The sequence below is a fragment of the Myotis davidii genome, unplaced genomic scaffold (assembly GCF_000327345.1).
Source record: "Myotis davidii unplaced genomic scaffold, ASM32734v1 scaffold93, whole genome shotgun sequence".
Taxonomy (NCBI): domain Eukaryota; kingdom Metazoa; phylum Chordata; class Mammalia; order Chiroptera; family Vespertilionidae; genus Myotis; species Myotis davidii.
In genome coordinates this window covers 2,079,894-2,094,455 of record NW_006292095.1, presented here as the reverse complement: position 1 = coordinate 2,094,455, position 14,562 = coordinate 2,079,894, and the positions used below count along the sequence as shown (strand labels likewise).

The following is a 14,562-nucleotide window of genomic DNA, read 5'->3' as shown; positions in this document are numbered from 1 at the left end:
TAGGAAGGTTGAGAACCACTGCTCTAGTTAGTTAGCAACCTAACCCTCACAATTCCGTGTTTCAGGAATGGAGAAGGTATGACAGTGAGGTGACTGGCTTTTGTGGGTCTTTGAGGACACAAGCAAGCCTCCTTCCAAATGGGGGTGACCCAGGCGCCCCCCAGCAGAGCAGCCCACCCTCACAGGTACCCTTATCCTCCCTCAGGGCCTGTGCTAACACACCTGAAAAATACATTGCTCAGTAAAGTCAAAAGAAACTTCCAGAACCCCAATAGACGAACTGAAAGACTATAATCCAAAGGTAGTTCTTCCCAACCTCTAGTGCAGAGAGAGCATAACTCAGAGACCCAGGGAGGTGGAACTCAATCTGACAGCAAACCTCGTGCTGTAAACGGTCCAAGCTGGACTAACGGAGCCAAGCAGAGGCCACGGTGGCCTCCAGCGACAGCGCGAGTGAGCGCGGATGTAATTATGAGGCCCTGAGCTGCCCTGGGTGACACACTGTCACATCCCCATCCCCGGGGCCACACAGCCGCTGGCGGGCTCCTCACCTTCCCCGGGCCCCACCCGCCCCCTCGCAACAGCTGCTAAGAACTCACTTTGCACAGGCCCATCGGGCAGGGCATGCCGCTGGGTCCCTCACCAGGATCCCTCGAGAGGCAGGTGCGCTTTGCTGGAGGAACAGCTGGGGCTGCGGTGGCACCGCTGCTCTGCGGGTGCCTGGGGCCTCTGAGGCCCTGGGGCAGGCTTATCAGCAGCAGGGGCGCGGGCAGAGGGAGGCGCCCACCTGGGTCCTGCAGATTACAGGGTGCCCTCGTCTGCTCCCGCTCAACCACTGGACTGGCTGCACACCAGGCCTCAGCCAGCTCAGTCCCTGCCCAGGGCCCCTGGGGCAGGAGCAAGGCAGGGCAGCCCCTCCACTGCTGTGCTGAGGGGCACAGGAGAGCCCCTGCCGCCCTCTCCCCTCCACTGGCTGCCGAGAGCATGGGGCTCAGGAGTCCTCAGAGGCCAGGCTGCCTGGGGTTGGCTCCTGGGGGACACGAAGCCCCCGGGTGAGGGCAGCATTCCTTCCATGGCCCCAGCACTCTCCCCGGAGCCAATGGCCTTCTCTGCATACCCAGCCCTGGGTCTTCAGGACACGTGGCCTGACCCTCTATCCTTCCACATGCCCGACCAGGGGCTCCTGTGCCTCAGCTGCTGATGTGAGGGAATCTAGGCACAATCTTAAAACACTGGGGCCAAAAATAACAACCTTCCTGGGAACCAGAGGTGAGTCACCACGGACCGTGCTCCTGGGGGCCAAGGCAGCGCCCCACACTCGCTGCCAGGACGTGGGGATTGCCCGGCCAGCCCCGGCCAGCCTGGGCCAGGCCTCCCCTGCAGGCCTGGCTTGGGAAGGCTTCTTTTGCAACATCCGGCCATCGCGCAAGGGGCCGAGGTGGCACGCACCCAGTGGCTTTATCCGGTGAGAACACTGTGCCCTGGTGTGGCGGCCGGTGGCAGGTGAAGGGCATGGATGACCCAGAGGAGCGGACACTGAGCCTGGAGGATGGCAGCAGGACCCCGGCATCTGGGAGCGGCCTCCCTGCCACAGAGGCTGCCGCTGGCGTGTAATACATCCACCTTTACGGTTCTCCAGATGCACGGACACCTTCGGCTTCCGTCCGGCCTGAGCAAGGCCTCCAGCCTCCCTCCCGTGCCTCTCCGCCTCCTGCTGGGCTGAGGCCGCTCCAGGTCCCCCGAGAGGCAGCCATCTGGCTCCGAGCCCCCCCGTGGGTCCAAATGGGCCTGCCAAGGTCTGCCCGGTGACCCGCCGTGTCCACAGCAGCTGGGAAGCCCGCAGCCGAGGCTGGCATCTCAGGGCAACCAGCGCCTGATGTGGCGTGGGGAGGGCAGAGCACGTTCGAGGCTACATTTTGACTAAAAATAACATCGCCGCAGTCATGAGAGCACAAGTCCTTAGCCGACGTCTTTGGAAGCACAGATTTCAAAACAATGGCTTTTTGTGGGGGTGTTGTTGTTGTTGTTGTTTTGCGGCAGCCAGGAAGCGAACAGGTACAGAAGAAGCAGGTCACGGTAGGCATGGTGTCAAAGAACTCCACACAGGACAAGTGGTCGCATTTGGCAACAGACTGGGCCAGGCTGGGTCATGAGCGCTGAGCGCTGCCCTGGGCCCACTCGGGCGCAGGGATGGTATGGAGTCACAGCAGGTTGGCTACACGGTGAGTTCGGTAAAGGTCCCGAAATGGACCCGTGGATGCCACCAGCCAGATGGTAAGAGCAAGAAGGCATTTCACCACCCAGAAGACGAACACCAGCTTTCTTCTCAGATTTCCCAAGCTGGGAGGAGAACACGCCAGCAAGTAATCACGGAGTGTGGCAGTGATTTAGAAAATGCTCTGTGCGTAGAAGCTGTAATTCCAAATCTTTGGCAAGGGTAGAAGGCCAGGCAGGCTTGATTCTGCAAGGTCCTCGTACGGTGCTTCCGGCGGCAGGATGGTCTCTGTCAGTTCCCTGAGCCCCCAAACTCCAGCAGCTCAGTGTCCCTGGGAGCCAAGGCGCCTCAGAATTTACCCCCGAGAGGGCCACCTAAGCTTCTGTCTCATGGACACATGAAAAGGGAAAAAGCCAGACACAGAAGGGACAAACCAAACCATCAGGCCAAAGGGCAGGTCCCACAAGCAGCTTGACCTTAAAGATCTGGACTCATGACGTGCTTGAGACCCCCCAGTTCATCCCTGGAACAGTGTTCGCCGTGACGGTCAGGCTAAGGATGGGCACATTATATGATTGGGTTGAAGGAACATTTGTCACTCCCTTGTCAGCAGACTGCTGCCAAGAGCTTTCACAAGTTCTCTGCCATATAATATCTTTCTTCTTTTTTTTCAAGTCCTCACCTGAGGATATTTTTCCCATTGATTTTTAGAGAGGGTGGAAGGGAGGGAAGGAGAGAGAGAAGCAGTGACGTGAGAGAGACACATCGACTGGTTGCCTCCCAAATGGGCCCCAGTCGACAGGGACTGGGGAATGAACCTGCAACCCAGGTACATGCCCTTCCCTGGAAATCAAACCCGCGACCCTTCAGTGCACAGGCTGATGCTCTACCACTGAGCATCATTGACAAAAATGTGGAAACGGAGGATATTGCATATGACTTGTCTCCCTCAGCACCTCCAACATTGTGATGTATTTCCATGCAGCCTGTCCTTCTGTGCATCTATCGCTTACTTTAAATTTTTTTAAATACATTTTTGTTATTGATTTAAGAGAGGAGGAAGAAAGAGAGAGAGGGAGAGAGAGAGAGAGAGAAACATCAATGATGAGAGAGAATCATTGATCGGCTACCCCTGCATGTCCCCCATGGGGATGGAGCCCACAACTCAGGCATGTATCCTGACTGGGAATGGAACTGTGACCTCCTGGTTCATATGTCAACGCTCAACCACTGAGCCATGGCGGCTGGGCTAAAATTTTTATTATGAAATATATCAAACAAAAAGAACATTAAGGGAACTATCTGTACAAACACTCATGTGTCTACTTCTCAGCTTCATTAAATTTGGCCAGATTTTTAAAAGAAATAAGATATTATATACTACGGAAGCCCCCATGCAATGTACCTCAATCCCATCCATCTCTGTCCTAGGGGTAATAACTAGCCTGAATGTGGTATTTCTCAGTCCCATTAATTTTCAATACAAAAAATATCTATTAATCAGCCTTTGTTATTTCAGGCTACGGAATCTGGGACGCATCACCTACCCTTTCTGAGCCTCCTTTCTCCTCATCTATGAAATGGGTATAAGATACCTCTCTGCCTGCTTCACAGGATTGTTTTGAGGCCCATAAGTGCTCCATCTGAAAGCATTTTATCATTATCAACGGAAACAATAGTCATGCTTCTAGACGGTGTGTGTCAGCAGTGACAAACGACCTGGCTTATGTATTCCCCTGTTCCTGACAAATCAATTCAATGAGCTTTTGTGGGTTTTCTTTTCAGTTTTTCAAAATCCCAGTAGCCTCTGGTACCCATTCATCTCCATGAGCATCATAGATTTCCCTGAGTTGATTTCCGCAACCTATCCATTTGGTGGGAACACACTTATTTCTTTAAATACACAGGTAATGAGATTTATCACAAGATAAATTTTTTTAAAAATCAGATTGTTTAGAAAAAATTATAAAATAACTCACAAACTCACTGTCCCAACATAACCACTATTATGACTCGAAGGTTGTGTGGGAACCGGGTCATGACCTGGGCTTCCATGTCACACAGACTGGGTTCTGCCCTTAGGAGCTGTGTGACCTTGGACACCTTACCGACTTCTCTCAGTCCCCGAGTGACCTTCGCCAGGAGAAGGTACGGATGCTCACTCCCAGAGGGCGCTGAGAGGACGAAACAGGTAGCACATGTGCAGAGCCCTGCCCCACAGGGAGTGCTCAAGAAATGTTACCTGGTGTTATTCTAGTGACCACCCCTCCCCCTCAGACTTTTAAGAATGCACACATAACACATATTAACATACCTACTCAGTTCCAAAAATAGGACTCATGGTGCTTTCTCACCTGCTTTTGTTAACAATATCGGAATATTTTTTTCACACGAGAAAAATACACGTCTGTGTCGTCTTTAACGACTGCAGGGTCAGCCATCCTAGGGCTGTTGGCTACTTCATTTAGTCCATCCTGTTGCAGGGTACCTAGGTTCTTCCCTTTCATTCTTTTGCCAACTTAAATGTTACAATGAATCTCTTGTGTCCTTGAAGGTGGTTATTCCCTTAAGATCTTTCCCGGATATTTTTCAAGACTGGTTGGTGTCAAAGGTTATGAACATTTCTGAGACTTTGTTGATTTTCCTCCAGAAAATGTATGTAACTGTTTTCCTGCACCCAGACAGCCAGACCCAACTGACCACAGCAATGCGGCTCCATCCAGGGATCGCACTTGCCTGGTGACATACTTTCAAGAACTGTCCTTAACTGAGGAGTGGTCTTTTTGTGCCCCCTAAATATGTTTTTATTGACTCCTGAGAGAGGAACAAGGAGGGAGAGAGAGATAGATCGATGAGAGAGAAACATCAATCGGCTGCCTCCTGCACATCCCCTTACCGGGGATCAAGCCCATAACCCACGCTTGTGCCCTGACCAGGAATCAAACCAGCAACCTCCTGGTGCATGGGTCAACGCTCAACCACTGAGCCACACTGGCTAGGCAATTGAGGAGTAGTGTTAATCCCCATTGCGATCCTGTTGCCTGCAGTTCTTCTTTGTACTGACTGCAAGTTAAGGACCTGACCACCTGGTTTGGCAGCTACACCTGCTGGCTTAGCAGAGATTTATTCATCTAATTACCCCAATCCTGTGAGGACCCATAAAACAAACACTGCATTTACACCAAATCCACACCTCTGTGGGAACCTCCAAGCCAGCGGGAGGCTCCATCTTATAATAATCGTAGTAATAACGTACATTTGTAGAGCAATTTGCCATTTGCAAACATGTTGACAGACACTACGGTATGTAATACTCAAAGCAATCCTGGAGTTTTTATGATCATTAACAAGTATTAGTATTATTTCTGTTTTACAAAGTGAGGGACTGAAACTCAGAAAACTGAGTTGCCTGTGGTCCTACAGCTAATCAGTGACTGAGGCCAGAATCAGTTCTTCTGACAAAATCCCAAATTCTCCCATGCCACACTGCTTCTCCTGCTTTGTGAAAATAAATTAATCATGTTGTTTGGGGTTAATTTATCACTGCTGTTCTCTCACCATCACTTTACAGTGAGCCCATGGGTACTGGAGAATGAGGGGTATGTCTGTTAGGGTGAGGCATAGAGAAAGAGACAGAGAGGGAACAGGAGAGAGAGAACAAAGGAAGGAGAGAGAGAGAGAGGAGAGAGAGGATTAATTTTGCTTCAGGTTCCCCCCCAAATTCTAGCTGTACCCCTGAGCTAATGACAATAACATTTAAAGTGTTAAATATTCCGTTCAAGGGTCATTGTCCAGCCTGGAGGGCACTTAGACTCCTCACGCCGTCAGCTGTGCTCTCAGATTTGGCACAGTTGTCTGATTATGGATAGTCTGGCATTTCCTAAAGTGAGGCGGTGTTTGGGGAGGCAAGTAGCCATAGTGACAAATGCTGGATGTTCAAAACTCAGCGGAATCATCCGTGAAGGCAAAGCTCCATGTTAGGGGGTATAAAGGCGGAAGGTTATCTTTTATTCCTGCCCAGAAAGCAAATCTCAGGCACTAGCAGCTCAGACTTGCTCCTTCCACCCCTCGGGGCATGGACCTGGCCTCTCTGGAAAGGAGCTGGGTTTCCACCGTGAGGCCATCTGGGCTCCCCATGGAGGCTGCCCTGAGCCAGATCGTGTCTCTGTTAATGGGTTTCACTGTCTACACGCAGGGACTGCAGGTCCATCCAGTCATACAGGATCACAGAACTCCACGTGGAAACAGCCAGGAAAGTCATCTAGCACCCGAATCTCTCTTCCGACCGGGAGGGGTGCCTCCGCCCCTTGACCTTCCAGAACGATGTGTCTCTGAGGTTTGGAAGGCCCTGCCTCACGTACCGAGGCCACCACCCGGTGACTCCCTCCTCCCGGTCCCAGTTCCACCGGCCACCACCTTCCTCTCAGCTTTCATGCTCACACTGGGCAGTTGCCGCCCCACCTTGCACAGGGTGCCTCACCTCCATCCCGGCCACAAGCCCAGGCCTTCACCCAGCCTGGGTGGTTGGACAGCCTCCGTCTTAAATTCCAGCTCCAGCTCAGGTTGGGTTACCTCCCTAAACCTCACCGTGTCCAGTAGGAATAACAAGAACGTCTGCCTCTCAGGCTTCTGTGAAGACTAAACGAGATCATGCTTGCACAGCACTCGCCATGCTGGCTGCGCATAGCCTGTGCTCAGTAGATGTAGCTGTTACGGCGACCTTTCTTTTCTCCAAAACACCTTCCATTGATCCATGTTTCTCCAAGGCTTTCATCTGGAGATCCTGACGATACACAGAGAGCAATTATGGTCTCCATTCATTGATATACATTTAATGCTCCACCTTCCCAGAGTTCAGTCACTAAGCTGGCTACGTCTGCAGGCCAACTGGAAACTGGGAAGTTCATTAGCACCCGGCTGAGGATGGGGCCCCGGACCACGTCACCTAAGCCCTCCCTGTGGGCCGGCATTGGTCCATGAGGTGACCCACTTTGAGTACGGTTGCTCAACGAGTTTCAAGCCACTTAACTACCATCATCCAAGCCAAATGTCTTCACTTGTCTTCATGTCATCCATAGCAACATCCTAAGAGACTCTGTCACTATAAGGCATGGGCAAAAGAGGAAACTGAAATGAGATATTAAAAAATAGAGAGAGAGGTTCTGTTTTCTTTCCTCGCTGAAATGGATGTCCTTGCTCTCTATCAGGAGCCCCTGTCCTTACAGCACTCTCCTCATGCTGACTCCTGGACACGTTTGCTTATAATACAACTGCATTGTTTGTGACATAACCACTGTGTGGCTCTTAAGACGTTACTTTATTTCATTCTAGTTATCTGTGTACATGTTTGTCTCTCTCATTAAAAGGAAAGCTCTTTGGGGGCAGATATTACAATATGTTCATTGCCAGATGCCATTGAAACATGGGGTTTTAAACACAAGAGCTGCTCAGTAATTGCCTGCCAAGTGGACCATGAATGTATGTGTGCATGAAAGAATGAACGAACAAGAGATTTCTGTCAGTAAACTACTGTCAAGTATTACAAAGGAAATGAGGTTAGTTGGGCGTGACTCATTCTTGATGAACCCATGCTAGTTGCCAGAGACCACTATTTCCCCCTCACTGGTCATAAGCCATCTGTTTAATAACCCATTCTACATCTTTTTCAGGAAGTTGGCATTGTGAAATCTGTTTTCTTGAAAAGTGAGATAGCTACCTGCCTCCTGTTTTCCTCTCCAATTCTTAAGGATTCACCAACATTCCCAAGAGGGTCTCTGTGACCACATGTCCAACTTTACTCAGCACCAGAAAGGACACGCATCGGGGCTAGAAAACTTGAGTGCGTTGAACACTCAAATACTAACATCATGGTTGACTGGAAACAAGATAGACCAGTTCAGTTGAGTAGATTTTGCAAAGTCTCCAAACTTAAAATCACACACTCCTATTAATAAAAATATTTTTTAGCACATGCATTCAATATATGGGCATTTATGTATCTGCAAATCATTTACATCTACTACGATGCCAAAACATTATGTACATTATAAAACACACAACAAAACAGAAATTTTAAAAGGATGAAATATCACTCAGCTGGTATGAATTGAGTGTCAGCCTATGAACCAGGAGGTCACAGTTAGATTCCTGATCAGGGCACATGCCCAGATTGCCGGTTCCATCCTTACTAGGGGGTATGCAGGAGGCAGCATCAATGATTCTTTCTCATCATGGTTTCTATCTCTCTCTCCTTCTCCCTTCCTCTCAGAAATCAATAAACATATATTCAGATATATATATTTTTTTAAAGGATGAAATATGTTCTTCCTGCATTTTCTTGCACACTGCTGGGGTACATGGACCCTGCTTTGGAGACCACAGGACCATTGCCGTTACCATCAGGGTGATGAGCCGAACCCCCTGCAGACCAGAGAAGTTCACTGATCTCTGGAACCACCCAGCTTATATCCTTAATCCTCCAAGCACTTCCCAAATGTGTGCCACTGGTCACAGGGTGGAGAGTCAAAACACGGCTGGACCTCCATCCCTTCGTTGGAAGCACAGGGTGAGAACACGGGCAACGGCGGTCAGCCGCCTGCCACAGGCACCTTATCCTGAACCAGTTTCTAAGCACCACCAAGCCGCCATCACTGGTCTATAAAATAGGAAACCTACCACCTACACTTCGGACTATTAGGAGGATTAAGTGAAGTAACGTGTAATATGGGCATAGAGTTTGTGCCCAACGAACGGCTGTCTCCTCTCATGTACGAAGCACGACTGTTTCATGCAGATGGTGGTGCCTATAAGAAACGAAGGTACTCGGCTCTCATCAAGAGCCTCCATGTTGATGCACAAAACTATTTTTCTTCTAGCCGGTAGCTGAAGATATAATTACTTAGAAACGCTGGAAGGGACAGTCTAGGAAGAGAGAAGTGGTTGATATAGATAAGAAAGGGAGTGGGAGGTAGTGAGCAACATGAAAAAAAGGCGCCCAACTCAGGGAAGAAACAGGCCTATTTACTCAACTTTACCGCCCTCCCTTTTTCTCCAGCAAGGCAATCTTTATATTAGAGATATTTTTAAATGTAGTTTTGTTTATATTTAAAGTGTAGCATGCAATATTTAAAGCATACAAGATGACCAAGAAAAACACGACACATCGCTATGTATCCAACACTCAGCTCAAGAAATAAAACATTGGAAGTAGTTAAATCCACCTTCTCCATCACCTCCTTCCTACCTAATGTTATGAATCTAGTATCTACCACACCACACACTTCTATGTACTTTTATAACACACATCTGTTCCCTAAGCAGTATACAGTATCATTTAAAATACATTTCAAACTTCAAAATATGTTTTATAAATACACTATTATTATCCCTTTGGCTCAATAACTCATTCATGCAACAGATGTATAAAGTGCCTACTATGTTCTTTGTGCTATGATTCATTATAATAAAATTTTCTTTTAAAAAAATCCCTTCACTTCTTAGGCCTGGAAAGATGTCAGCACAAACGACATGAAAAATAATGCCTTTGCAAAATCATTTTTGGATTTTGCAGATTCTCACTGTTTCCATTTCACTATTTCAACAGAGAACCCACCATTCCGTTATGAGGCAGAGCAATGGTGGATCCTGTGACTCAAGAAGTGGGGCACAAGGACATGTCGCGAATGCCTAAATGAGTTCTCCCCAGAGAACACGGGCGCGTGTCTAGGAAAGGTGGGAGCTCACCCCCACCTTCACAAGTCTGACTTTCTAGACAGCAGAGTTTAGGAAAGAGTTGGATCCTCTTGAATGCCATGTAAGGGACTTTAGTTACAGAGGCATCTGCATACGAGTTTATGCCAAATAGACTACTAACCCTCCCAGTTCCACCCACACTTAGCCAGTGAGTGCAGGGGGCTGGCTCCAGACTGGCCCACCTGGCTCGAGGGTCTGTCTTCCTTTCATGAGCTCCCGCTGTGTGTGGACTCAAAGGTGAAGGCCTCATGGGCCTCCCTTCTTACCTTCCACTGGTCCCAAGTGGGTGGAGCAAGAAAGTGAGGCAACTGTCACAAAGGACCATCAGGGTAACTCAATGTGACACTTCAGTCCAATCCCGTTTTCTGTTATACAGGCTCTGGCTACACAATAATTGTTTAAATCACGGTGTTCCTTGCCCTTTGGATTAAGTAATGAAAAATACTTCTACGAATATAAGTGAACACTGCTTTCTGAATCTTTGATGGCAATTGTTGAAAAGTTGGGCAGCTCCTCCAGCCTCTGTCCCCCCTGGAATTAGCCTTTGGTTCCCACTTCATCACACTCAGGCCAGTGATGCTCACTGTGCCCCCACACGCTGCGTCTGCCAACCGCCCTTCAACACCCACCAGACAGACGTCTCTCTCTTAATAAGGAACATTGGGTTTTGTTTTTCTTCTGGCTGTGAGAATAAATCATTTCACTGTAAACAGTTAGAAACTACCAAGTAAAAAGAGGAAACTGAAAATCATCCTTATTCCCTCCATCGTGTGATAAACACTGCTAAATTTTGATACGTTTGCTTACAGTCATTTTTTCTTTGCATATGAATAAAACGTATTTCTTCAAAACTGGATTTGTACTCTGTATACTGGTTTGTAGGCTGTAGTTCTTCCAAGCCTCCCTCTGACAATAAACTCATCACTCTTATTTGAGCCTCTGTCTCTCAGCTTCCCCGCCCTCCCCAATCCACCCACATCTTCCCCACCTTTAGTTCCTCATCCTGCGCAGCCCTGCCTAATAATCCCGATCTGTATTCATTCCATTCCTGTCAATATGTGCAGACTTTGTTTATGCATAATGCAGTGCTTGATCTATTGTCTTGTCTTTCCCAATAACTCTGAGAATTGGTCTATTCATTCCTGGAATGAATAGAAGTCCCTAAAGGTCAGCAACCCCGTCTCAGACACAGTGGGTCCTCAGTAAAGATTTGCTGATTTGCAGATCGGTTCATATTTTGAGGAATCCATTCTTCCCTCTGACCTTTGGTGCTTCTATGCAAAGGTGAACAAAGCTGCCACATGCCAGGAATAAATAACCAGTCTTTACAAAAGGCTTTTGTCAAGTTTATCCTAGAAATATATGGGGCTCGTACCTTGTATTTTCATAAGTCGGCCCTTCCCTTGGCTGGTGTGGACACAGCAGAATTCTCTAAGAAGCACTGACCGGGGCTAGGACCACCCTGGAACTTTCTGGGCTAGAGTTTATCCAGGGTGGGTCACCCTAGAGCTGGACTATTTCAAACATCCAAGAAATAAGGAGATGCAAACTCTCATCCTCTCTTCGCAAACTTACAAATACAAATAAAAGGTCTTTCAAAGAAAATTCAGGTTAGAGGGGATTGCAAGTTCATGACAGCTATTTTCTAATATTAAAATAGCACCGCTCTGACCCCATTTTTGCAAAGGCGATTCCTCCCCTCTGCTCCCAAACACAAATCCACACAGGCGCCCCCTGCTGGAGTGAGAAAGAGTAACCACCCCACTTTCTGCAACTCCTCTATTAGAAACAAGGGACTGAGATCATTCAACTCCAGGTCAGTTCCAGGACCACAGAAACGAAACAGGACACTTCCTCCCTAGCTCATGAGAGGGATTTTAACACCCCCCCCCGCCCCCAGCATCCACTTGGAGTTACCAATCCTCCCTCACCCGCGTTGAATGCCTAATTTCATAGTAAAGGCTGTGTGCCAGAGGAGAAAAGGGGGGCAGGAAGTCTGGATGCTATTCCCTCTTCCTTCCAGACACCCCACCATCCCCTCCCGTGCCCCCCAGCCCTGCACTTGCTTGGCTGTATGATCCAGACAAGTCATTTTACCGCTCTGGGCCGTGTGTCCGCATTTGTACAGGCATGGTGGCCTCCTTCCAGCTCATGGTCTAACTTTCTATGAAACAACCTCCTCCACTTTCACCTTCTCCATGTTCCAAATTTTAAAGTGCCAATCTGGGATGTGTGTTGTGGGGGTGGGGAGGAGGGAGGGTGGGGGGGTATGGTGAAGAGGGGGGGAAAGCGGGTTGCAAGCTCCATCATGGCCACCAGCCTCTATTTCCTGCCTGAATCCCCTTCCTTAACAGCCGCTAGGGTGCACCCCAGAAGTCACATCCGCTATGGAGCCTTTCTTTCCTTATAATTATCATCATCGTGGTCACTACGGATGGGGTGACTCTTCTCCTTTGGGGTCCAAGTGCCCCCTGTGTATTCCTCTGTGGTGAGCTTTGTACCGAAAGCTCTTACATCCTTGAAACAGTCGCAGAGGCCCTGGTGCCTGTGTGAACTGGATGATGCCTGCGCACGCGACAGCGACAGGGCTGGGGAGAGGGCACTTGTAACACAAGTTACACGCATGCTCACAGCCCTTTACCTCTTCGGTGGGGGAGCTACATTGAGGACAGTCATTGCAAACAGTGCAAAAGGGGCCGGGAGGGGAAGGTGCTGGCGGCTGTCCCTCCAGGGAACCCTGGAAACAGCCAGGCAAGGGCCGTCTCCATAGAAGCCCCGGCGCTTTGCTCCCTGCAGAGACACAAGAGGGCCTCTCCCTGGTCTGGTAAGTGGGCTGAGCCCCGCACCCACCCTGACACCACGGGTCCCCGAGAGAGCGCCCCCTGGCGGCCGCTGGGCTGTCTTGGTCCCATTGGCCTCAAAACCTGGGGCAGACTCACTGTTTAAAATAAAACCGAATAAATCCTCTTCTGACTTTAGGACCAATAGGGAAGGGCTATGGTCCCTTGCTCACTGCACAGCCTGCCACCGTCTCATTGATGTCCCTTCCCATCCTCCTCGGCCTCGGATGGGGACCACTGTTTGCGGGGGCAGCTGAGTCGGTTGTCAGAAGCTTCCTCACAAGGGTACGATTGTGGAATTTCCTAGAAGAAAAATATGAGGTTTCTTCTTTTGCCTGCATGATCTTAGCTGATGATTTTGAGGGGCTGTAGGTACATCACTGAGTCCTCATTGCAACCTTGTGCAGTGGGGCCGACACTACCCCCATTTTTCAGGTGCAGAAACTGAGGCTCAGAGAGGCTAAGGGCTCCCTGCTCAGGGCTACACACGAAGTGAGTAGAACTGGATCTAACTCAGAGTCCTAGTCCTCACCGCTATGACCTGCTTTCTCCTAGTCTAACCCACTGTATAAGACCCAGCATTTATAGTTCCCTAGAATAAATAGTCTTTCAAAATTCAGATTCTCTTTGTGAGTCTCCATTGAAGTGCATTAAAGGAGCTCATTGTTTAAAAGACTGCCATCCCCTCACTGGCCTTTTACAAAGAAGTCTGACATGGCACGGTTTTTCATTTTTGCAAGTGAGGTTCCTCTATCTGTGCCTGTGTATTCCCCAGATAGTGTAAGTGACAGGATCTAGCACGTTTTGCCTGGCACACAGTGAGTACTAAACACCTCTTTGTGGAATCCCATTTTGTGCCCACATGAATCCAACTGGAAACATCCACTCAGCCATTGCCCGCCTCTTCTCAACATGAGGGACACTGCAGGTCTCTATGCAGAAGCAAGCGGGTCGAACTGGGACAGCCAATCCATGCCCCACGCTCGGCTTCGGGCCCCCGTCTCCAAGACCACCCAGCCACAGCACAAATGTCTACAAAGTACACAGGCTCCCAGATAAGCAGGCAGTTCCTTTCTAGGGGTCATCTGTTCCTGATGAGATTTATTAAAATAGGAAACTATTTTTAAGCTAAATCATCAGTCAGAAGTATTATCCATTCTGGTATGACTGCTTTCCACAGATAATAAAATCCCATCAACTTGCCCCAAAGAATAAGTGACCTACATAACAATGACAGCATGAATAACAATTAATCCTGCACTGAAACGTTCAAAAGCTGGAATTGCGGTAGAGCCAAGACGCCCAGGGAGTACGGAGCCTGCCGTCTTCATTCGAAACTTGCCGCTGATAAAGGAATGGCTGTCGGGACTACAACTTCCAGGGACAGGACTGAAATCCCAAATGACAGATACAAGGGTGATACAGTCAGAACTGAGCAAGACAAAGCAAACAGGACCCAGGGCCCAAGGAAACGCAGAAAACTAGTTCTGTGTCGGTTCTGCTTGAGAAGATCTCAGAAGAATAATTTTGTAGATGAAGCATAGGAGAGTAATTTTGTAGAAGACTCCATCATGCCAAACAACTAGGGCCAGGGCTGAGTCTACAGTCCTCTCAGGACCCTTGAAGAGCAATTCAGCTCATCGAGATGGCCACTTAGGCTTCTTCACCAAGTGGATTACATTCTTTGGTCACATTCTTAAAAAAAAAAAAAATACACACACACACACACACACACACACAATACTAGAGGCCCAT

At 48.9% G+C, this 14,562-nt stretch overlaps 1 protein-coding gene across 12 annotated transcripts in view; it reads right to left on the bottom strand.

Moving 5' to 3' along the window:
• The window catches only part of ANK1 (ankyrin 1), a 203,346-nt gene that overhangs the window by 129,598 nt on the left and 59,186 nt on the right, over positions 1-14,562 (bottom strand). Inside the window, exon 1 of one of the 12 annotated variants that reach the window (XM_015565196.1) lies at positions 600-719. The exons of the other annotated variants lie outside the window; for them this stretch is intronic. Coding sequence (XP_015420682.1) covers positions 600-626 — 27 coding nt within the window. The 5' untranslated portion in view covers positions 627-719. Of the gene's footprint in view, positions 1-599; positions 720-14,562 lie in introns of those variants that run through there. 12 annotated transcript variants of the gene reach the window in all.